At 52.3% G+C, this 23,858-nt stretch overlaps 8 protein-coding genes and 1 non-coding gene across 9 annotated transcripts; 7 read left to right on the forward strand and 2 right to left on the reverse strand.

Moving 5' to 3' along the window:
* Positions 1–495: 495 nt before the first annotated feature.
* AKAW2_t10029S lies at positions 496–567 on the forward strand. Its single transcript has one exon. It is a non-coding gene; the product is annotated as a tRNA-Arg (tRNA).
* Positions 568–773: 206 nt separating this feature from the next.
* On the reverse strand, positions 774–4,118 carry pmr1 (Ca(2+)/Mn(2+)-transporting P-type ATPase PMR1; the record flags this gene model as incomplete). The annotated part of the gene is made up of 3 exons (XM_041683145.1): positions 774–1,348; positions 1,401–3,885; positions 4,011–4,118. The coding sequence occupies 3 exons, from the start codon at positions 4,116–4,118 to the stop codon at positions 774–776; spliced, it is 3,168 nt and encodes a 1,055-aa protein (XP_041537932.1).
* A 1,417-nt stretch (positions 4,119–5,535) lies between these two features.
* On the forward strand, positions 5,536–7,382 carry MCD1 (kleisin alpha; the record flags this gene model as incomplete). The annotated part of the gene is made up of 3 exons (XM_041683156.1): positions 5,536–5,799; positions 5,871–6,021; positions 6,100–7,382. 3 exons carry the CDS (start codon positions 5,536–5,538, stop codon positions 7,380–7,382), a joined length of 1,698 nt encoding a protein of 565 aa, XP_041537933.1.
* Positions 7,383–8,728: 1,346 nt separating this feature from the next.
* AKAW2_11214S (MFS transporter) lies at positions 8,729–11,292 on the forward strand (the record flags this gene model as incomplete). The annotated part of the gene is made up of 12 exons (XM_041683167.1): positions 8,729–8,774; positions 8,834–9,164; positions 9,220–9,329; positions 9,390–9,424; positions 9,485–9,729; positions 9,784–9,816; positions 9,871–9,957; positions 10,013–10,422; positions 10,483–10,594; positions 10,669–10,802; positions 10,980–11,052; positions 11,232–11,292. The coding sequence occupies 12 exons, from the start codon at positions 8,729–8,731 to the stop codon at positions 11,290–11,292; spliced, it is 1,677 nt and encodes a 558-aa protein (XP_041537934.1).
* Positions 11,293–14,224: 2,932 nt separating this feature from the next.
* ERT1 (transcriptional regulator of nonfermentable carbon utilization) lies at positions 14,225–16,498 on the forward strand (the record flags this gene model as incomplete). The annotated part of the gene is made up of 3 exons (XM_041683178.1): positions 14,225–14,468; positions 14,621–16,422; positions 16,481–16,498. 3 exons carry the CDS (start codon positions 14,225–14,227, stop codon positions 16,496–16,498), a joined length of 2,064 nt encoding a protein of 687 aa, XP_041537935.1.
* Positions 16,499–16,831: 333 nt separating this feature from the next.
* Positions 16,832–17,458, reverse strand: AKAW2_11216A (uncharacterized protein; the record flags this gene model as incomplete). The annotated part of the gene is made up of 1 exon (XM_041683189.1): positions 16,832–17,458. The coding sequence occupies one exon, from the start codon at positions 17,456–17,458 to the stop codon at positions 16,832–16,834; it is 627 nt and encodes a 208-aa protein (XP_041537936.1).
* Positions 17,459–18,445: 987 nt separating this feature from the next.
* gua1 (GMP synthase (glutamine-hydrolyzing)) lies at positions 18,446–20,423 on the forward strand (the record flags this gene model as incomplete). The annotated part of the gene is made up of 7 exons (XM_041683200.1): positions 18,446–18,514; positions 18,610–18,751; positions 18,817–19,339; positions 19,390–19,781; positions 19,831–20,184; positions 20,234–20,314; positions 20,365–20,423. 7 exons carry the CDS (start codon positions 18,446–18,448, stop codon positions 20,421–20,423), a joined length of 1,620 nt encoding a protein of 539 aa, XP_041537937.1.
* Positions 20,424–20,754: 331 nt separating this feature from the next.
* fmn1 (riboflavin kinase) lies at positions 20,755–21,483 on the forward strand (the record flags this gene model as incomplete). Its single annotated transcript, XM_041683211.1, has 3 exons — positions 20,755–20,871; positions 20,930–21,112; positions 21,178–21,483. 3 exons carry the CDS (start codon positions 20,755–20,757, stop codon positions 21,481–21,483), a joined length of 606 nt encoding a protein of 201 aa, XP_041537938.1.
* Positions 21,484–21,929: 446 nt separating this feature from the next.
* On the forward strand, positions 21,930–23,267 carry AKAW2_11219S (dienelactone hydrolase; the record flags this gene model as incomplete). The annotated part of the gene is made up of 2 exons (XM_041683222.1): positions 21,930–22,293; positions 22,393–23,267. The coding sequence occupies 2 exons, from the start codon at positions 21,930–21,932 to the stop codon at positions 23,265–23,267; spliced, it is 1,239 nt and encodes a 412-aa protein (XP_041537939.1).
* Between the last annotated feature and the right edge of the window lie 591 nt (positions 23,268–23,858).

The raw sequence follows: 23,858 nt of genomic DNA on the forward strand, positions 1-23,858 counted from the left end.
ATGTGATACCTCAATTTGGTGTATCTCTCCCTGCAGCTGACCGCTGTATGCTGATGAGGAATCTGAGAGCCAAAGCACGTCAGCCAGCTATACTTAGCTCACTAACTCCCCGGTTCCCTTTATAATACGTATGTAGTGGTAATCGAATTATCTAGACCTTTCATGCGCAGCTATTGTAGCAGTACCTGGTTCACTTCTTCGGTCCTCGTGACTCTCTAACATGATACAACCCGGTCAAACCACTGTTGGTTCTGGCAAATATATATAACATCATCGACAGCATTTCCTTAGTGGCGAGCTTACCACTAGTATTAGTAACATCAAGTCCGCAGTACTATGCACATGTACCACTGAGTTACTACTACTAAGTACTCATCTAAAGCATCCTCATCATGGTTAGACTACTGTTTCCTAGTGATTGTATCCAGCAGACCACACATATTACTGTGTTGTTGTGGCTCATATATTAATTTACTAGCCAGTATTTCAACAACTGGCCTGCTGGCCCAATGGTAAGGCGCTTGACTACGGATCAAGAGATTGCAGGTTCGAGTCCTGCGTAGGTCATTCTTTTTTTGCTTTGTTTCTTTTTTCTCCGTCACCCTCAATGTTTTTTTTTTCTTTTCTTTTTTTTTTATCCTTTTTTTAATGCTACGGATACCGACTAGCTTTCCAATCTACACACTGGTTTAATTTACTGCCCAAGTAGATTGTCAATACTGACATCAAAGTATAACGGAAACATCTATACATATAACCTATAACCTAATCTATTAAACATTGACACTGTATCCCACCCCCACCGTGCCCCGTCGTTTCAACGCCATATAATACTTGCGGGCCTCATCGACCCAAAATACGGTACTCGAAATACACACCAGCCGGAACAAATGTCCAAAGCCCAAAGGCTCCGTCTGGAAGATGCGCTGCAAGAAGGGAAGGTAAATCACACACGCCTGTCCCGCGAGCGAGCCCAGAACGGCGTAGTTGAACATCTTGTTTCCAAAGAGAGAAATTTCGCCACGGAGCACCGACTTGCCCTCACTGCGGCAGGTCAATGCGTTGAACATGTCGAACAGCACAAAGCATGTAAAGGTCATCGTGGTGTCGTGGGCTGTTACCACGCGGGAGTGTACGCCGGGGTTGGCGGTGTCATCGGCATCGCCCATTTCGTGAATATAGATGGCCAGAGTGCCGAGCATGATCATCATCGCGGAGGTGAGCACCCGCTGGACGAGTGGCCTCGTGAGTACACGGGCATTCCGGGGTCGGGGTGGCCGATTCATGATGGACGGGTCAACGGGTTCCACGCCCAGTGACTGTGCCGGGGGACCATCCATGAGAATATCTAAGGATCGAAATTAGTAGTGTTTCAAGCATGTTAGGGAAGATAAACTCACTGATCCACAGGATTTGCATGGCGTTCAACGGATTCTTGAAGCCTAAGGTGGTGCTCAGCAACACAAGACTCAGTGCCGCAACACTGGTACTGAGCTGAAAGGTAATGAAATTCTGGATATTGTAGAAGATGCCCTTGCCCTGCTCGATGGCACGCAAGATGGTCGAAAAGTCGTCGTCTGTCAAGATCATATCCGCTGCCTCCTTGGCAACATCAGTGCCCAGCTTGCCCATCGATATACCAATGTCCGCCTTCTTGAGTGCCGGGGCGTCGTTCACGCCATCGCCGGTCATAGCCACTACATCGCCGCGAGATTGCAAAGCACGCACAATCTTCATTTTATGGTCCGGGCTGGTGCGCGCAAAGACCGAGGTCGAGGATATGGCTTGCGCGAGCTCCTGTGTGCTCATCCGATCGATCTCATGCCCATTCATGACGGGCCGTGATCCAGGAGCGTCACTGACCGGCATTCCTAGTTTCTTCGCGATGGCAACAGCGGTCGTCTCCGCATCTCCCGTGATCATGATGACCCGCACTCCTCCAGCCATGAGACGCCGGATGGACTTGTGAACGTCCTTGCGCGGAGGGTCGTTCATGCCCACCAAGCCTGCAAAGACTAGTCCATTGTACCGGTCATCGTCATCACTCTGGCTGGACTTGGACACGGGCGTACCCGATCTACTGCCAAACGCTCTTCCTCTCGAAGTATCCCTAACTGCTCCACTGGCAAAGGCCAAGACCCGCAAGCCCTCTGCCGCCATGTGCTCAGCTGCGTGCCTTATCGACTGGCGCCGTGGTTCATCCAGGATAACCTCACGGCCATCCTTGGTCAAGTAAGTATCGCACCGGGTCAATACCTGCTCGAGGGCTCCCTTGATATAGGCCACATTGTCACCGGAGGTACCGTTGCCAATGATCACACCCATCCATTTGCGCTCAGAACTGAACGGAGTTTCCGCGACACGGGCGCTGATACGCTCACGCACATCGTCCTCGCCGAATGTATCCAGCAAGTCCAAGATAGCCACGTCAGTAGGCTGGCCAACCCATCTGCTACGGATACTTCCAGAAGCCCTGTCGTCCGTGGAGGACAAGACCGCGGCAGAAGAGGCGCTAGCCGGAGAGTTGGCATGCACGCGAGATAGTCTGGCATTGTTGGCAATGTTGCCGATTCGTAGAACGGTCCGCGCTGCAGGCCCGGGGGTCAAGGAGGAAATATCATTATGGACCTCAAAAGGCTCGGGGCAGTCAAAGTGCCACATTTTGGTAACTGTCATGTGGTTCAGAGTCAGAGTACCGGTCTTGTCACTGCAAACGACGTTTACGGAGCCCAGCGTTTCGACACTCGGCAGCCGGCGCATGATAGCTCCTCGCTTGGCCATGCGCAGCACTCCCAGAGCCAGCGTCACGGTAACGATAATAGGGAGGCCTTCTGGAATCGCAGCCACCGCGAGCGAAACACCAATGGTGAACATCTCGAGGAGCTTGCGACCCTGGATCAAGCCAATGAGAACAATCAGTCCGATGACACCAAACGAGATGTAACTCAACTCCTGGCCCAAACGGTCCATTGACAGCTGGAGAGGCGTCCGCGGGCTTTCAATTTCCTGGAGGGAGGCGGAAATGCTTCCAAACTCCGTCTTCGCACCGGTTCCAATCACAATTCCCTGTCCGTATCCCGACCGAACCAGCGTACCCATGAAAGCGATGTTGTGTTGTTCATTCAAGCGGATGTCGGCTCCCACGGCGCCACTGGCCGGGGCGTCGTAGAATGGCGATCGAGGCGGGCTCACAATTTTAGGGGAGTGCGAAGGAAGGTGCTTCGGGCTGCGGATGGCATCGGGGTACTTGACAACCGGTTCGTTTTCGCCTGTCAAGTTGGACTCATCGATGGAGAGATCCGTGGCGGCAGTGATCCTGATGTCTGCCGGAATGCGGTCTCCGACGGTGAAGAGGACCAGGTCACCTGGCACGAGTTCCGTGGCGGGCACGGTAGTCGAGGCCTTGACGGCAGTGGAGATGGACGGGCTCTTGCTTCGCAGCTCCTGCAACTCCATCTCCGCACCAGGAGCCGGCGGGATGGTGCCGGCCACTGGAGGGCCATTCAAGGGAACATCGCGAATCAGATGCGCATGGTGCGGCACCAGACGACTCAGTGCCTCCAGAGACTTTTCCGACCGATATTCCTGAACGAATCCGACGGTGACCACAATTGTGACGGCGAGGGTAATGCTGACTGCATCATCGTAGTTTCCCATGAAAAAGGAGATCGCAGCGGAGGCCAAAAGGAGGAGGATCAACGTCTCCTTAAATTGCTTGAGAAAGCGGAGCCATATGGGCTCCGGTTCTTCGTGCGGGAGTTCGTTGGGGCCCTCTTGTGCCAGGCGCACCTCGGCCTCGGCGGGATTGAGGCCATGGACGAGGGAGGTCTGTAAGCGCTCTGCGGTCTCTTGAGGATCTAAGAGCGAATATGTCGAGGTAGACGTCTATCCGCGCAAGGCGCCCCAGTTAGCCGCGCCGACGGAAGGTAGACGGCAGAGGGGACAGATTGCAAGAGACAAGTAGTTGGACACACGGAGAGGACCAAAAGACAGACAGGCAAGCCACTTACAGAAGGGGAAGTACTGGAGCGCACGTCCGCCGGGGTTGTCGACCTCGGTCTCGAATCGGGGATCTGGGCATTATGGAAAGGGAGCGCGGGCGTTGCGGACCTTGACATCTCTCATGCTTTGTCGAAACGGAAAATAGGCCCAGGTATATCAGACACCAATTGCTAGCATCCCGTCGGGAACAGTAAGGAAGGAATAATTATAATTAAAGAGAGCGAGGTGTTCTTATTTTCAGGGGCGAGGAGGAAATAAGATGTGAGAGTAATCGCTCTGGGGGAAAAATCGACAAGGCCGGCGAATGGGCAAAGCCACAGTCTCTCCTGGTGGTTTGACGCGAGTTGGCCGTAACTGCATCAATAATCGTCAATTGGTTAGCCCAGATGGGGGGGGAAAGGTCGCTAAGTGGACACGGCGACCAGGGAAGGGAGAGAGGAGGACTGGGCCAGACTTCGGGGCAGAGTAGACAGAGAGGAGAGAACAGAACCCACCCGGTCAAGTAGTTTTAGTATTTTGTCGATAAGAACACAAAGAAACCTTGTCTTATTGAGAAGCCCTGATCATGACCCGGAGCAGGTAATCTTCAATCACGACCTTCTCCTTCAGGCATTGAGTTTCTCCTTGGGATATTCTTTTTCTTCTTTCTATTGACGGCTTCATCCTTGGGCGGTGCGGCTGATGATGCCTTGCCCGATGCGGCCTAGCCTTATCGGATGACACGTTGTTCCGAGCTGTCCATATCGGGACTAGTGGAATGAGCATGATACCCATAATGAGTCAGCACAACTCAGGTGATCTATGAATGACATAAGCTAGACTGCTACACGTGACCCCAGCCACATCAATACGCACCAATCAGAGACGGGCAGAAGAAGAGGAGGCTGGGCAACATAACCTAACCTTACCAGTTACCACTCCCTTCCTCCCCAGCCTGAGTAACCTGGCAGTCAATCAACTGTTGCTGGCCGGTCGACGCGCCTTTCCTTCTCTTCTACTCTTTCCCTTCCCAAAGTTCCCACTTCTTGTTTCCCTCCCACCTTTTGCGACTTCGAACCTTACAATCTCCTCCCCTCCAACCCCAGCCCCCTCTCTTTTTCTCTCCTTCCCTGTCAACTCCCCATTTTCGCATCCCACTATCGCCAATCCCTTTTTGGCTTCTTTCTTGTTTCCCCTCCAACCATCCGTTGTAGGGCGTGTTTGTCTCTTCACGATCGCATCTTGCGCGATCCTTTATTCATCACCCAAGCTACCCGTCGTCGGACTGAACGGGAACCATACTGTGGACTCCTCCCTCGCTCACTGCCCGTAGGGGGCCGAGCACCCGTCGCTGATCCTTTTTGTTTTCTGGATACGGCGCGCGTCCCTAGGCGTTTTGGTTGCCCGGGACTTCCACCACTACCACCACCACCACCAACAGCCACCGCTCTGGGTGGGGTATTCTTCTTACTGCACTATCTCTTGTCTTCTTGGATCTATTCTTGCGACATTTGGTTCTTGGATTGATTTATCTCCCCTTCTCCCCCCGCCACTATGTTCTATTCGGAGACCCTGTTGTCAAAGACCGGGCCACTGGCCCGCGTCTGGTTGTCGGCCAACCTGGAGCGCAAGCTTTCCAAGTCGCACATCTTACAATCCGACATTGAAAGTAGTGTCAGTGCGATCGTGGACCAAGGCCAAGCCCCCATGGCTTTGCGATTGAGTGGTCAACTGCTTCTGGGCGTGGTTCGCATCTACAGCCGCAAAGCGCGCTATCTGCTGGATGACTGCAATGAGGCCTTGATGAAGATCAAAATGGTCGGTGCTCCTTTACACCCCTCTGGCATATTCCGACCCCTCCGTCGCTGACAACTCTTCCTAAAACTTAGGCCTTCCGTTTGACGAACAACAATGACTTGACCACTACGGTCGTTGCCCCTGGTGGTATCACCTTGCCCGATGTGCTGACCGAATCCGACCTGTTCATGAATTTGGACTCCTCCCTCCTGTTGCCGCAAACCCTCAACCTCGAACCTGAGGGTAAGCATCCTGGTTCTTCGATGGATTTTGGTAGTCAGCTGCTTCCGGATACTGGCTTACGACGCTCCGCTTCGCAAGAACCTGCGCGCCTCGAGGACCACACCCTGGTCGACTTGGATTTGGGCGAAGATGAAACACCACTCGGCCACGACTTCAGTATGGAAGTGGGTCGAGATGCCCCGGCTCCCCGCCCCGTGGAGGAAGATCTCTTCAGCGATGGGGGCAAATTCAACGATGTCGACAACTTGCAACTGGACCTTGGCGAAGATGATGCTCCCCTGGATAAGATGGATCTGGGTGACGACGCTCTACCCCATAACCTTCTGCCGACGGATGACGCCATGGACCTCGGCGATGATCACGATGAGCCTGCCCTCAACGATGATGAAATCGAGCGCGAGAGTGTCCTGACCGAAATGGCGAACGAGGAGCTAGACCACCTTGAACAGTCTCAAGCCTTTCAATTAGACGAGAATGTCGAAGTTGAAGAAGATGATGCAGTTACCGCCAAGCATGATCAGCAACAGCAACCGTCAAAGCGCCGCAAGGTCGTTCTCATGCCACTGGACAAGGAAACCGACCAAAAGGTTAAGGATGTCAGGGAACAGTACTTGACGCGCGAGGAAATCATGAAGCCCTCCTCGTGGCTGCCTCGGGACCCCGTGCTTCTGACTCTGATGAACATGCAGAAGAACGGTGATTTTGTTTCAAATGTGCTTGGTGCGGGCCGGGGACGTGGCTGGGCTCCGGAATTACGTGACTTGCTTTCTTTCGATACCATCCGGAAGGCGGGTGAGCTGAAGCGGAAGCGCGACAGTGGAATTGCCGACATGGATGTGGATGCGGCCACTGCGCCGGCCCTGGAGCTTGGCGAAGAAGAGGCCATTGTGCCGGTCGATGAGGGAGTTGGTCTTGACTCTACCCTGCTTCAACGCTCCGAAATCGAGTTCCCCGGTGATGAGGAGGACCAGGCTCTGCGCCTGAGTGATGACGAAGGAATGAACCAACCATTGGAGGATATCGACGACACGGTCGTTGCCGACAGTGGTCCCGTGTCGATTGGAACGAAGCACGCCGTCCACATTCTCCGGGAACGCCTGGGTGAATCTGCAGCCGAGCAGAAGAAGAGCGTGAAGTTCCAGGATCTGCTGCCGGAGAAGAAGGCATCCAAGGCGGACGCTACCAAGATGTTCTTCGAGGTCCTCGTGCTGGCCACCAAGGACGCCGTACAAGTTGAACAACGACCGGAGACTGTGGGTGGACCTCTGAAGATCCGTGGCAAGCGAGCCCTCTGGGGCTCGTGGGCTGAGGAGGGGGCCAGCGGAGAAGCCGAGCAGCAGCCCGTTGAGGCCACCGCCTAAAGGACCTTATGACTCCGGCGTCGTGTTCATGTACAGTTGCGTTCTCTTTGAGATTTTGATTTTGTTTTCGTGTGGGCAGGCTTGCCCCGGGAATCTCTTGGCTTTTGTATGGGGCGATAATCCTGTGTGAATTCTTTGGAGTTTAAGGGGTCTGGCTTCAACTTTCTCTTAACTCTCTTCTACTTCTTTTCTTCATTTGTTGGACTTGACTCTTTTCTTCCGGGACTGAAAAGGTGGCTATTATGATTCTGCTGGAGGGCTGGGAATGATGCCCTGTTGGTCGTTGGGCGAAACATATGATTGGACCTAGGTAGCGTAGTGTAATAGAAGAACTCGAATACACCAGCCCAGCGATGCGCATGGGGCGTATCCCTCAGATTTATTTTTCAACCTAGGTCAGATCGATACTATCAAATCCAGGTAGAAAGTAGTAAGTACTACGCGGTTAGTAGTGTACAGTAATCGGATGCATGGATGACTTTCGGGTGGCGGGCTCCACGTGGGGAAAGCTTCCGCAAACGCTGCGGAGAAACACAAGACGGACCCGGGGGGAAAATATAGATAGGTAGATGATAGTAGATAAGTAGTACTGTATCTCAGTAGTCATCATTGCGGAATCTCTCACCTGCGGTGGTCCCTCCTCCATATCTATAACACTGACGTCTCAATGCATACATACTCACTGATACTCAACGGTTGACTGACGGTTAACGGACCAGCATCTGAGAGTAGTAAGTAGTAAGTAGTAGCTCGCAGCTCGGGGTGTTCTTCCCTCAATTGGAGCTCACTCGGCTCTCCGAGGCCGAGAGGCGAGACTACTACTACTTACTAGTAACTTTCCCCCCCAAGCAATCAGCAACACTTGAGCTAACCACCCTTAGCTCGACCGACTTTCCCTCTCTCTCGTCATCCTTCTAACCCACTCAGCCTCCTACCGTGACTCTGGAACGCTCCATACTCCTAATCGCCGCCCCGTGTCATATGTACTGATCCCCGCCGTTGAATTGGCTGCCGAGATCGTACAATATAAAGACTGCCTGAGATCTTCTTTTCGTTGACTTCCAAACCACGCGTAAGTACACTCCAGTGTGGTGTTTTGGGCTAGTCTGGTCTCCTTTCCTTCTTATGTTCCTCTTGTCACAGCCAAGCTTTAACAAGCTTTGTGCCAAACTCTGTAACTGGTGAACGGGTTAAATCTCCGCTGCAGATCGGCTGGTCTCAGGTGAAATTCCCCGGTCGGCATTGGTGATCCTCACTATCTCAAAAAGATTGTGACCACTCACTTCCCCATAATTTGATAACAAGAGAAGAGGCACTTAACTGACATCCCGGTCCTGTTGACAGTGATGTCTTCTGCAACCGAGCGGGCGGAAAGCTCGCAAGAAAGCACAGGTATGTTCACAAAAGTGATCATTTCTCATGTGCAGAGCAAGCTGATCGAGGTGACTCAGAAGGAGAGAAGCTGGAAGACAATGTTGATGGCATGTTCGCTCCCATCACTGCCCGAAATTCCTCTTATGAAGAGCGACTGCGCAGACACCACTCTGCTTCATCACACCCCCTCGAACGCAACTGGAGCCTGAACGACGGCTATAGCATCCAGAATGCCGATGAAGAAGCTGTTGCGGAGAGGGTCCTGAGCAACAAAGATGAGGAAGTTTCTGATGCCTCAGAAGGCTTCGTAGTCAGTTGGGATGACAATGACCGCATGAACCCCAGAAACTTTAACACGGTCAGACGCTGGCTTATTGTGATCATATGCTCAGCGGGCTCCCTATGCGTGTAAGTCAGATCCTGAAGCTACTGCAATTGATTCGGTGCTGATTGATGGCTGTAGTACTTGCACTTCTTCGATGTACACTGTCACCTATGACCAGATCATGGAAGAATTTGGTTGTTCTCGGGAGGTAGCGACCTTGGGTCTATCCTTCTTTATCTGGGGTCTTGGTGCGTTAAAGCCATACTATCAGACCTTATGGAATGCGATATACTAACATGGGTGCAAAGCTGTCGGGCCACTATTGTTAGGGCCTCTTTCGGAGGTTCGTACAACAACCAAACCCCATGCTCACGGTGATTGCTAACGCGCTGACCTTTGACAGTTCTATGGTCGAAGACGGATCTACATTTGCTCGTTCACACTCTTCCTTGTATGGCTGATACCATGTGCCGTGGCCAAAAACATCCAGACGATGATTGTATGCCGATTTCTCAATGGCATCGCTGGAAGCGCATTTCTCAGTGTTGCGGGAGGCACGGTGGGTGACCTGTTTGCCCGGCATGAACTAAGCGCACCGATGATGCTATACACGAGTTCCCCCTTCATCGGTCCTGAGGTTGGCCCATTGTAGGTCATCGACAACACCTATACCGTTTGATATTAACTGACAGATTTCTGCAGGGTTGGCGGGTTTATCAATCAGTTCACAACTTGGTATGCTTCCTGATATTGCAAACTTGGATAAGGCTGACTACCTGTATTCGACAGGAGATGGACCTTTTATGTGCTTCTCATCTGGACCGGGGTTTTATTAGTCCTCATCGGATTTTTTGTTCCGGAGACTTACCATCCAGTGTAAGGGCCCGCATAGACCTGCGGAAATATCAACTTCCTCTGACTTATTTCTTAGGCTTCTGAGACGTAAGGCACAGCAGCTCCGTAAGGAAACCGGTGACGATAGATGGATAGCGCCTATAGAGATGATGGATCGCTCGGTTGCGCAGACCGTCTTGCGGTCGATCTATAGGCCGTTGTTGCTTCTGACATTAGAGCCCATGTGCCTAAACCTGTGCATCTTCTCTGCCATCCTGCTGGGCATACTCTATCTTTTCTTCGGCGCGTTTCAGTTGGTATTCGAGAGTGTATATGGCTTTGAGCTGTGGCAGCGTGGCCTTTGCTTCCTAGGCCTGTTCGTCGGCATGCTCTTCGCCATTTTCTCAGACCCTTTCTGGCGTCGCAACTACACACGCCTGGAATTGAAACATCAAGAAGCTGTGGGAAGGTCTGATGATTTCCAACCAGAGTGGCGGCTTCCGCCAGGTATGTCATATGTCATCCTGTCCGCAGCCTGACTAGCCTGCTCTAACGGTCAGTATACAGCTATCGCTGGAGGTCCACTTGTTACCATCGGGCTGTTCATCTTTGCCTGGACCATTTACCCTCAAGTACACTGGATCGCCCCTCTCATTGGAAGTGCGTTATTCGGAGCTGGGTAGGTATTTTCGTGTCTTGAATAAGTGGCCATCTCAGTGTTCTTGTCACTTACAATGATCTCTCATCTTCTAGAACGATTCTTGTGTACTCGGGAATCTTCACATTCTTAGTTGATGCGTATCCAACCTATGCAGCAAGCGCTTTAGCGGCAAACAGCTTTGCCCGCTCCATATTTGGTGGAGTGTTTCCACTTTTCGGCATACAGAGTGAGTTCTCTTTTTGTGATATATGGTATTCGTCGTGTCACTGCCACCGAGGTAGACTGTGACGTTCACTGAACACTACTCACTTTTACTATTCACACTGGTCTATATATAACCATGGATGCTTTCGCCCAATGACACAGCACACCTTGACCGCCACATGCTAACTGCTGGCTTTAGTGTACAACAACCTGGGTTATCACTGGGCAACCTCGCTGCTTGCTTTTCTGACACTTGTTATGGCACCGTTTCCGTAAGTGCATGATTTGTATCCTTTTCAAACCCATTCATTCCTCTTTGCACTGGTGGACGTGTTGTTATTGCACTGCTGCAGTCACAACGGCACGCTTTAGGCTATTCACCTCCCCATCCAGTTGATAGTCGTTTATGGTGTATAGGTGACCATTCTCATTGACATGATTTGACGGGCAGGTATATCTTTTTCCGCTACGGGAATCGGATTCGGCAGAAGAGCCGATTTGCTGCACGGTAGATACCCACCTAAGGGACGGGCAGGAGCTCCAAGTAGCTGCGGGTTCCTTGTCCAAATTAGGATGCGATATGACGCAGCGCAGTCTTCTCATTTTTTCTTACACGCTTCGAGCTCTTCCTAGGCACACTCTCAAAAGTCGGTCAGTAATAGACAGCAACTTTCGGATTGGTGGATATGCATACGCGGGTTTTTAGTGGACGGATAGACATGGCGACAGCGGACAAAAGCATGAGGGTCATTTCAAGGTAGACCATAATGTTATAGAGTGATTAGTCGATTAGAAGCATGAATACCAACGATTCCATGAGCGTGGTTATACCGTTAAACGCATGCAAAACACCGTTCCAACTACGTAAGATACTATGCTGCAGCTCACCCGTACCACAGAAGAAGCGACCACCCACTATAGTTCCTGCAAAGCAATCCTCCCCAAACCATGACACCCAACGCAGCAAGTTATTTTAGGTGAGTATATATTCTGTGCCACAACCCCATGATAACAGATATTATAGTCGGTCAGTTAACCTCGGCAACCTCAAACACAGCCACCACACACCACACACATTTTCACCCAAGCAATACGAAGGCACACGAAGGGTCTTCATACAAACCCCTCGGGAAATCTCGGGCCACTAATCGGGCCCGCCCGGGACAGAAAGGGCAAGAAATGGCTCATTTCCAAGCACGCAATGAAAATCCATTGGAGGATTTGAATTTATGACTTTTAGATTGTTTCGATTTGGAAGAGGCTGGAGGACAAGAGTTGTGATTGGTGAGTCGGGTGATAGTTGAGGGATTTGTTTGTGTTTTGAAGAAGTCTAGATTACTAGTAATAGATGGGGTGTAGTGACGACGGTATTGTAATGACCTTGTGGGTTTCAACTTCGTGTTTGATGCACATTATTACTACATGTTTTCTCTTGCGATGATGTGCGAGAGGGGATGGAGTTGATAGTCTACATATGTAAGTCATGGTGTATGTGGGTTTGGGTATGACTTAATTTAGACCTGCATTGGCCATTGCGAGCGATAACTTTGGGCTAGTAGACATGCTGTCATGGTTCGTGCTGTCTAGCTACATAGTTAAGGTGTGGTTGCTCGGTGTCTCTAAGTAGTCTAGTAGGTTGTGAATCTCGCGTGGCCAGTGGATTCCTGTCAAGTATCTAGGCTCTTCTACTCCGAGTTTTCTGGAAATCTACATCAATCAAAAACTGACTGCATGTCCCCGAGATTACTTATAGACCATTGCTTTTTTTTGTTATCGGCACGGGCCGAAACCAGTCAAGTCCATAGGTATGCCGATGTGCATAATAGTCGCCATCGTCCTCGCCGATGCTTTGGTATGTATGTACCCAACGGGTATAGACTGTTTGGAGGCAGAGGGCAAGTTTGTCGGGTCTAGGGGATTTGTCAGTTATTTGAGTTGATGCTCGTATTTGTCTTGTTTGAGTAATTGATCAATTACGGTAAGACAGCTAATTTATGACTAAATAATCTTCTCTCTAAGGAGGAAGATGGATAGACGTCTTTTGACTTGAGATATACTCGGGTCAAATGAAACCGATGCGATGCTTCTGTTGCCGTCACATGCGGAGAGGCCGTGGAAGCACATGTAAGCTCATGGCTCATGTATGTATCCGTGGTTATTTCCAGTACCGAAGTGCCTTGGATTTGAGGACTCCAAATTTGGGTTCTAGCCTCGGAAGTAAGACCACCAGAGCAGTAAGCTGTCGCTGGTTCTTTTATATGAGTGAATATATAGTATAAGGGTATAGATAGAGACTCATTTGAAAGAACCAGCAGCTTAATGCATGGGGAGTCAGCTCCCAGTCATTGCGCGAACAGACAGACACGCGACTCTCTCACTCGGTATGGTAACGTACTGGACTCACCCGGGACGATACCTGACAAGACATGCAAGAAGAAGCAGCTCGTGTTGAACTCTTGAATTGCCTGCAAACTCGTCATGAATTTTTTCTGCCTTGTCCATTAGTCCGTCGGTCGCGCTCTCTTACTTACTCTCTACTATCTTTCTGACTACTGGAAGTGACTCTTCCTCTCTCTCTCCTCCTCCTCTCTTGTCTCTCCTCTCCTCCAATCCTTCCCCGCGTTTTCCTAACCACTTGCATTCGATTCTCCCCTCCTCTTCTCATACCCCTCCTGTTAGTCCCTCCCCCCCCCCTCTTTCGTATATATCATCTCCCCTCCTCTTGTCAGCGTCGTTCGCATTGCGCCGCTGCTCATCGGATCCGCTCTATTTCGACCCTTTGGACACGACAGGTTTTCCCCGCAGCCCCGGCAAGTCGTTCGCTCCACCGACGCTACTCATTGCCACTACCGGCCGCGTGACATAGAAATTCGGGAAAAAGAAAAAGAAAAAAAGAGAAGAAAAAGAAAGGATTCAAGGAGGACACTAAAAAAAAAGTAAAGGGAATTTCACTAAACCATTGTTCTCCTGAACACTTTTCACCACACCCACAGGAAACCACTTCGGCGCATCGCAACAGTCAAGTCTCACTTTCTGACTGCTGCTGACTGAGCACACGCAAGGTCCTTCGTGGTCGCTGACCCTCCTACTATCTACCACCACTACGCCAACCGATTCCTAGCCGTCGTCGTGTGGATTCTATGCGCCCGACCGGCCAACAACCGATCTCTTTGCGACTCCCAGAGTAAAGCCTGGCGAGGTAGATCAGCGGACTCTCGACCAAGATCCCCTTCTGTTGTGCGCTGGTTCGCAACGCGACAAAGGCAGTCTTGCTCAAAATTTACGGTGGCAACCCCACGCGCTCGCCCACCCTGCAACTGCTTCATTCACCCTATTGCTGATCGCCTCGAATTACGACGCGGAGTAACACCCGGTCGGACGAATTGATAACGGCCGTATCGCACACACATATACCTCGGTTACAAAAATTGATTGTCTGCCGATATGAACGCGGAAGTGAAGGAGCAAGATTCCCCAGCTCCGTCGGCTGAGCGCACGGAAGCCAGTCAGGAGATTAGCGCCGCCGGAGAACAACCCGACAAGCCGAAGACCGAGGCCAACGGCGACGGGACTGCAAATGGTGCCTCCACGAATGGCCAGAAGCCCAACCCGAAAGACCCGTCGAGACCCCGGAGGAAGAAGGCGAGACGGGCTTGTTTTGCTTGCCAGCGCGCACACTTGACTTGCGGTACGACTGACCTTACTTCCAGCGTTGCTTGCATTCGACCCTTTATTTCTCCGATTACACATGCGTTTAGCGCCCATACAGGCGCGCTCTTAGCGGCGCATATATTTTGTGTGTCTGACTGAACTTTCAAAACTAATTGAGGTTTCGCATAGGTGATGAGCGACCGTGTCAGCGGTGCATCAAGCGCGGTCTCCAAGATGCGTGTCACGACGGGGTCCGGAAGAAGGCCAAGTACCTCCACGATGCGCCGGATGGAGCGTTGATGCCGGGGATTGGCGGGACGTTCTACAACAATTCCATGCGCAACAGCCTACCCTTGTCTCGGAATGGCGCCAATGCCGTGAACGCGACCGGTCAGCAGAGCGCTGGCGCAAACTTCTATCCTACTCCCCAGTCGACTACCTATGTCTACCAAGAGAATACCATCAACCAAGGCTCGTTTCCTTCGCAATCGCCGGTGTCGCCAACCTTCAACCTCAAGGCTACTCCTACGGCTCGAACCAACAGCCTCCCCTCCGTCAACCCGCAACCACCGTCCACGAGCGTCTCCGGGCCCCCAGGCCAGGGTCAAAACCCGTTCGCCGGTCCCTTCTTCGATCCCAGCGATCCCGCTCTCTTCAACTTTGACCTTTCCAGCATGAATTTTGAGAACCGATACGGTGCGCTGGAGTTTGGCATGCTGGGACACATGGCGACGGGGGCGGGCGATTCACCGAGTGATTCGGCCACGCAGCGCGGGTCTATGGGGCGCAGTGGCTCGGCACAATATGCTTCAACGCCCATTACTGGGGCACCAGGCTTTGGAGAAAGCCCGGGCAACCAGCAGCCGTTCATGTTTGGGGATCCGCTCCTCAACGAATGGCCCAGCGGACAGGCCCCGGGACAACCGCATCTGCCGGGGGTTTATCCGCAGTCGGGACAAGGCAGCGCGATTCCTGGACATTTGAGCAAAGCGGACGCGCCGCATGCATTTGCCATCGAAAGCGGACCGGCCAGTTTCAACAGTCCCGGTGCGACAACTAGCCCGCAAATGACGACCGGGCTTGAGGAGAGCCCGTTTCACAGTGCGGTGGCAAGCAAGTCGAACGGGTTAGCCCCGCATGGACAACAACGACCGATGATTACAACACCGAGCTTGAAGCATCAGAACTTACAGGTCGGCGTGCGGCGACGACAACGCAACCCGTCGGCCATCTACGACAGCGTCAAGGAGCCGTACGCATACACCAGCCGCTTTCACGGCCTCACGGCATTCATTCAAAGACGTTTCCCGCCGCAGAAGACGCTGCAGATCGCCAAGGCGCTGGCGTCGATCCGGCCGTCATTCATCGCGACGACCAAGACGCTCAACCGGGACGACCTGATCTTCATGGAGAAGTGCTTCCAGCGGACGTTGTGGGAATATGAGGACTTTATCAATGCGTGCGGCACGCCGACCATCGTGTGCCGTCGGACGGGCGAGATTGCCGCGGTGGGCAAGGAGTTTAGTATCCTGACGGGATGGAAGAAGGATGTGCTGCTCGGCAAAGAGCCGAATCTCAATGTCAACACGGGCGGTTCGTCAATGCCGAATTCCGGGGCGTCGTCGCGCAGCTTCACGCCTCGGTCGACAGTGGACAGTACGCCCGGGCGCCCGCAGCCAGTATTCCTGGCAGAGTTGTTGGATGATGACAGCGTGGTGCAGTTTTATGAGGATTTCGCACGGCTGGCGTTTGGCGACTCGCGCGGTAGTGTGATGACAACGTGCAAGCTGTTAAAGTACAAGACGAAGGAGGACATGGAGGGCGCGGCCGCAGAGGATAACCAGCGCTGGAACAACCACCTGCGCAAGGGAGGGATTGCCAGCGAGGCAGGGATGAACCAGCTAGGGTTCAAGGACGGCAAGGTCGAATGTGCGTACTGCTGGACAGTGAAGCGAGATGTATTCGACATACCCATGTTGATTGTGATGAATGTGAGTATATCAGTGTTCCCCTGATGTGATGATGATGATGATGCTAATGAGGGTATAGTTCTTACCGTGCATTTGATTTATGATCATAATTGTTTCATGTTCATACCCGGGCCGGATATCAAAAAGGATGTTTGTTGATTATTTTACCGCTAGCCTTTTTTTGTTTTGGCAATGACTGGAAGCAAATCTGGTCTTGTATTGGTACATATTGCTACTGTGTATGATTCCCAGGCTGACATAGAGGCGTTGTACATATTGAAAGTGGCTATGGTAGCTAGCCATGTAGTTGCAACTGAGCATGATGAGCAACATATACTAAGCATAGATAAACGTAATAACCAAACATTATATCCTTCCCAACAATACCCCTTTGCCAATAAATTGATCAATCATAATCAAGCATCATAATCTACAACATTCCCAACCCAGCAATAGCCACACCCATAGCCAAAGCTCCAGCCCCGACAGCATTGCGTCCAGCCATACCCGTCTCGGTGCTTCCACTAGCAGTTCCAGTCGCAGTCGCACCACTCAACTTATCAGCACCCCCAGTAACGCTAACAGTCTCATACCCAATCTCCGCACTGGCGATACTCATCTGCGTATTGCTCGCCGTACTCGTGCTAACTCCCTTGTACGTCGCCTCGACTCCATAGCTCACACTGCAGGATGCGCCCTGCGTCACGCCCGTGATCTTGCAGTCCTCGACGATGGTGAGCACCTCCTGCACACCCTCCATGCTGGTGCTGTACACAGCAGACAGGGTGTATGTGGAGGGACCTGCGGTGACGGTGATGGGGCTGGGCAGGATGCAGTTATCGTCGTTGAGGCATGAGACGGCCATGGTGGTGGCTGTGGGGTTGGCGCTGATGATGGAGGCGCCGAGAGGGACGCTGGCGAGAGAGAATTCGGGGATGTCGGCCCCTGCGGTGGTCGCTGGGTGGTAGGTGAAGAGGGAGACGGTTGAGACGTCGGCAGCGGTGGTGAGAGGAAGGAGGGGGAGGAGAGTGAGGAGAGTGGATTTGGTGAATTGCATTTTGGCGGTTATTTTATCCTTTTGTTGTTGGATGATGTGTGTAGATGTGTATGTATGTATATGGTAGAGGTAGGGACAGTGAGAGAGGTACAATCAGAGTAAAGACTGTAGTATAGGAAGGAAAGAGATAGATGAATAGGAAGCAACAAAGAAAGAATGAAACAGGAACAGCCCCAATTTGTACTACTTATGTCTCACAAAGTCACAACCAAATCTACTTAGCTACACTTTGACCCCTGACGACAAGAACCCTGTATTCCGTGTTTACGAGACCCTCATCTCCCTGAAGGTTCTTCTTAGCGTAGCCTCATCCTCTAATCGATCCCTCTCAGCAAATAGAGTGTCGTAGTGGCCCTCCCCGTTTAGACTCGGCGCAGAACTGTCCCCCGAAGCACAAGACCCTTCTACCTAAAATAGGCGGCAGAGTCCGCCGCTAAACCATGTTCAGGGGGTTAATCTCTGGTCCTGCTCGTATTTGGGATGCAGGAGCCGCAGCTTTAGTTTATATCGGGCTTAGTGGGGTCCTTTCGGTTGCTCTGAGTTTTCAGAGATTGTCGTGAGTCAATCTGAAGAGAGGGTAAAGCCTCTGGAAAAAGTGAGTGGGGGATACGAGTGATCTACATTTCCATTATATACACTGATGAGCTGTTTTCACATGTTGGACTCGTCGAGGAGAATGCCTGTTTTGTTGTTGGCGTCGGTTCTGTATTTAGGGCTGGCATGCATATATAGCTCTGTATCCTGAGTTATATTATGCATATTATGTAATTAGCACGTGACTGATAAACATCTAGCTTGTTATCAATCAGACCGCCTTTGACCGATGCATTTCTATTGGCTACTTTTATCACCTCCGCATTCGGGGCTCACCGCCCGGGAGAAAAAAAATTCTCGAGCGGCAAAGAAAGATGGAAGATCTTCTTCTTGTCGGGTTCAGCTGCAAGTCGAAAGTTCATCAATTGGTCTGATAGACTGCCCACCGTCACAATGGCCGACCAGGAGGTTCCCCATGCCACCTTTGACACCATCCTCATCCTTGACTTTGGTTCTCAATACGTACGCTCTCCCTCTATGCCACACTCTCTTTGCCGCCTCCAGTGCATCAATTACCCCGCCATCCCCATGACTCACATACTAATCCTCCTCCCCAGACGCATCTCCTGACCCGGAGACTGCGCGAGATCAATGTCTACAGTGAGATGCTGCCATGCACTCAGAAGATCGCCGATCTGCCCTTCAAGCCCAAGGGTATCATCCTGTCCGGTGGTCCCTACAGTGTCTACGAGGACGGCGGTAAGCGGAAACCTCCCCGCGGAAACCATTTTCTGGAGTCATATACTCATTCTGTCCAACTACAGCCCCCCACGCTGACCCCGCCGTCTTCGACCTCGGTGTCCCCATCCTCGGTATCTGCTACGGTCTGCAGGAAATCGCCTACCGTCTGGGCAAGGACAACGTTGACGCCGGTACCGAGCGTGAGTATGGTCACGCCGACCTCCACGCCAAGCGCCTCGACGACCAGGGCCACGTCGACAAGCTGTTCGCTGGCCTCGAGGGCCAGATCAAGGTCTGGATGAGCCACGGTGACAAGCTCGTCAAGCTCCCCACCGACTTCCACACCATCGCCACCACCTCCAACTCCCCTTATGCCGGTATTGCCCACCAGACCAAGCCCCTCTACGGTGTGCAGTTCCACCCCGAGGTCACCCACACCCCTCTCGGTGCTACCATTCTGAAGAACTTTGCCGTCGACATTTGCGGTGCTCAACAGAACTGGACCATGTCCCGCTTCGTCGACCAGGAGATTGCCCGCATTCGCAAGCTGGTCGGTGAGAATGACCATGTTCTGGGTGCTGTCAGCGGTGGTGTCGACTCCACTGTGTAAGTTGATTGCCATTGATTCAATTATTGGGTGGTGCTAATAAGTGCAGTGCTGCCAAGCTCATGAAGGAGGCCATCGGCGACCGCTTCCACGCCGTGCTCGTCAACAACGGTTGCATGCGTTTGAACGAGTGTGACATCGTCGAGGAGACCCTGAACAAGCACCTTGGTATCAACCTGACTGTCGTTGACGCCTCCAAGCGTTTCTTGGATGGTCTCAAGGGCGTCTCCGAGCCCGAGAAGAAGCGCAAGTTCATCGGCAACACCTTCATTGACGTCTTCGAGGAGGAGGCTCAGAAGATCGAGGCCGAGGCCGAGCACCAGGGTGCCAAGATCAAGTGGTTCCTCCAGGGTACTCTGTACCCCGATGTCATCGAGAGTATCTCCTTTAAGGGTCCCTCGGCGACCATCAAGACCCACCACAACGTCGGTGGTCTGCCCCGTAAGTATTTCGGTTCTGGAATATCTGGCAACCCGCTAATCCATCACAGAGCGCATGATTGACGGTCAGGGCATGAGACTCATTGAGCCGCTCCGTGAGCTGTTCAAGGATGAGGTGCGTGCCCTGGGTCGCCAGCTGGGCATTGCTCACGAGCTGGTCATGCGCCACCCCTTCCCCGGTCCCGGTATTGCCATCCGTGTTCTCGGCGAGGTCACCCCCGAGCGCGTGGAGATTGCCCGCCGGGCCGACCACATCTTCATCTCGATGATCCGCGAGGCTGGTCTGTACGACCAGATTGCGCAGGCCTACGCTGCCCTGGACCCCAGCAAGGCGGTGGGCGTCATGGGTGACAAGCGTGTGTATGCCGAGATCATCATCCTGCGTGCTGTTGAGACGACCGACTGTAAGTGAACTGATTACTTTGCTGGTGATGATGGACTAACAGATGGCAGTCATGACGGCGCGCGCATTCCCCTTCGACAACGAGTTCCTGAGCCGATGCTCGACCCGCATCATCAACGAGGTCCACGGCGGTATGTTACATCCTTTCCTTAACACCAGGAATATCTGCTAACTGGTGTAGTGTCCCGTGTCCTGTACGACATTTCCAGCAAGCCTCCGGCGACGATTGAGATGGAGTAAAATAGTTACGAGTAAACTGATAGTACGAGTCATATCATCCATTAGAGGAACGGAGTTACGGCACAACGGGATGAACGTAGATAATCCTGAAATATACCATTTTATCTATCTGCGAATAAGAGTGCAACTCTGTAAGCTGGAAAGGGGAGTAGATAATTGGCCAGTTGGTGGATGCCACCATGAAGCCTGAACTCCACAATCGCATCGTTTGATAGTCCATAGCCCCACCTGTCTTATCGCCGATCTCTCTTCCATCTTATTCTCTCGCGCTCTCTCTCTCCTCCTCCACCTACCACTGTTTCAACACCATCGACTCATCTTTGCTTTCAAAATGCGCCCCGATCGGCCTCGCGACCCCGTCACCGGTCCCGACGAGGGACCGGAGCCCCCGTATCCCATTCGCATGAGTGGACCTGTCATCAAAGGCTTCGGGCGGGGCAGCAAAGAGGTACCTTGCACCTCCAACCCGGAAGTCCAGCAGCTCCAACTGACTCAAAGAACCACAGCTGGGCATCCCAACAGCCAACATCCCCGCCGATGAACTCTCCCAGCATCCCGAATTGTCCGTAGGCGTTTACTACGGCGTCGTGGCGCTCGACCCAGCGCGCTTCGCAACGGGGGAGACCATCCGCCCGGCGGTGCTGAGCATCGGATACAATCCTTTCTACAAGAACGAGTCCAAGTCGATTGTACGTCCCTCTTTACACCACTTGAAATATGCAATAAATTAATGCTCTATTTGTCTGCAATGCAGGAAATCCACATCATGCCGCCCCTCTCCGCCCCCTCGCCGACCGCCACTACTTCCACCGACGGACAGGTCACCTTCCACAAAATGCCCGACTTTTATGGCACGCCACTCAACTTGCTGATTCTGGGATATATTCGTCCTGAATACGACTATGTTTCGTCGGAGGCGTTGATCGAGGATATCCGCGTCGACTGTGAGGTCGCGAGGCGGAGTTTGCAGCGCCCGGCGTATCGGTGCTATTTGGTTGAGGATCCGGCTTGTGAGGGGAATGTAAGGGAGGAGATTCGCTGGTTGACCAGTTTCGAGTAGATGTGCAAGCAGCATTGTGATATAGTGGTTGACGCCATTGAGCGGTGGCGCTATGCGAGGGATGGAAAACTCGAGACTTGTATATAGATCGACGTCACTGACTCACGATAGATACGATAATGCGATAGAATTGCCACGCATATATGTATGCAATGGATCGGGCTGATTTACAACCCAACTAGTTATTAACAAACTGACGGTGTACACACCAAAGTTCATATTACTCAACCCGTCCCTGGCTGAATGGATCCACGTCGCCCTGTGAGATGAGAACAACACCCTGGAATCGTCGACGTCACTGAGCATGTCCGCCAAAGTATAAGCCAGCATACAATATGTATATATAAATCGGGATGCTCGGAGTTCGCACCATGGATGACCATATTACTTAGTACATCTACTATACCACATTATATACCCGGAATACTCTAAATAATACTACTAGAATGGACCGTCTCCGCCAACACCTCCGTCGTCGCCGCAGCAGCTCCGCCGGCACTAACCCTACCACCAGCAATGGTACACCACTACAATCTCCCCCATCAGCCAACGACAAACTCAGTCGTCGTCGCGAAGCAGAAGCCTCTCCCCCACGCAGACTATACCTGACCTCCGATACTCCCGACTTCGACGCGGGGATCCTATCGCGCTTCCGCGCTGAGGGCTTCGACGTCGAGTATCTCCCCGTCCGGGGATGTCAAAATGCCGCAGATGGTTGTGGAGATGTAGATAAAGAGCGCAAGGAATTGGAGAATCTGCTGCACGAGAGGGAAGATGATCTCGAGCCGGGCGAGAGATATGCTGTCGTTGGTAGGTCCCCCCTCCCTCCCTCCCATCATACCCTACCCTACTTAACAACTACTTACTCCATGGTATGTATACATGGCTGATATTAATGGTATTATAAAGCATACAACAAACCCGCCCACCTCCTCCTCGAATCCCACCACCAACCACTAACAGCCACAAACCCCTTCCCCAGACTCTGTGCCCTAGTGGCATACTACCCCGATGGACCTCTCACCTCCACCTCCTCCACCACCACCACCAACAACAGCAGTAACCTCACCAGTACATCCCCAGATACCTCTCGTGGAGCAACAGGAAGTACATCCTCAACAACAACACCCACAACCTACCCCCCCTCCGTCCCTCTCCTCTGTATCCAGATCCACCTCGCCGGAACTTCCACCACCACCTCCTCAATCGCAGACACCCTCCTCAACAGCACCAAAAACCACCCCCGGAAACGCCACCGCTGCCATGTCTTCACCTACCCCGAGTCATCTCCTAGATTCGCCGAACCTTCTTCATCGAATTATGACAAGCTCTCCGCACGCCTAGCATGGTCTCGCGCCCTCGAGACCCTAAAGCGGGGGTTCGGATGGCCCGCGACGAAATGGCGAGTGCCGGATGTGGAGAGCGTGTGGGAGGAGTATTGGCGGTGTTTGTCTTCCACTTCCACTTCTGGGGAAGGGGGAGGAGGTGGTGGTGGAGGAGGTAGTAGTGAAAGAGACGAAGAAGACGAGCGCAGTCACCGCGCAGCAGAACTGGTAGGGTTAATGGTAGGCAGTGGAATGGGGGTGCAGATGGAGAGTGTGCATAGTAGTGGGAGTTCTTCCTCACATTTATATACTACTACCCGTGGTGGTGCTGGGAAGGGAACAGAGACAGAGACGTGCACGATTGAAGAGTCGCCTGTCGTGGTGTGTGTGCCTACTTGTGCTGGTGGTATGTATCCATTTCTCCCTTCCCTTCCATTCTCCATCATAATATGCCAGTGATATATAGTAAACATGTCGAGATGCTAATGAAAGTTATTGGGGATAGGAACAACCCCTTCCACCATAACGAAATTCTACACCAACAGCCACTTCCTCTCTCCCACTCCCTCCTCCCCCTCTAACCAATCCATCCGGCTGCTCTCCCGCACTACAGGGCCTGATCGCATCGTCGATGAACTTCTCCTAACCTTCACGCATGATCGTGCTATTCCATGGTTACTGCCGAATCTGCCTGCAACGGGGAAGGACGTCAAGGTGGCGTTGGTGCTGGTGGCCAGTTTCACGGCGGGAAAGGTCGCCCGTGTGCATGCTTATTGGGATCAGGCCAGTGTGTTGGTGCAGGTGGGGGTTTTGAGTAGAGATGGTTTGCCAGTTGTTGGGGCGGAGGGGGTGGATAGGGTTGTTTCTTAGGGTTGGATGTTTTGAGTTTCTTTTGGTGTGCGTAGTATGTATAGTAGTAGCATGTCTGTTTGATGCCAATTCATAGATCATGGATGAGTGAGTATGAATGCACTATATACTTCCAGCCAGTCTGGATATCTCTTTACTTACTCCCCCCTCCTGCTGTAATGTCAATACGCTCGCTTCTTG

This window comes from Aspergillus luchuensis, chromosome 1 (genome assembly GCF_016861625.1).
Source record: "Aspergillus luchuensis IFO 4308 DNA, chromosome 1, nearly complete sequence".
NCBI lineage: Eukaryota > Fungi > Ascomycota > Eurotiomycetes > Eurotiales > Aspergillaceae > Aspergillus > Aspergillus luchuensis.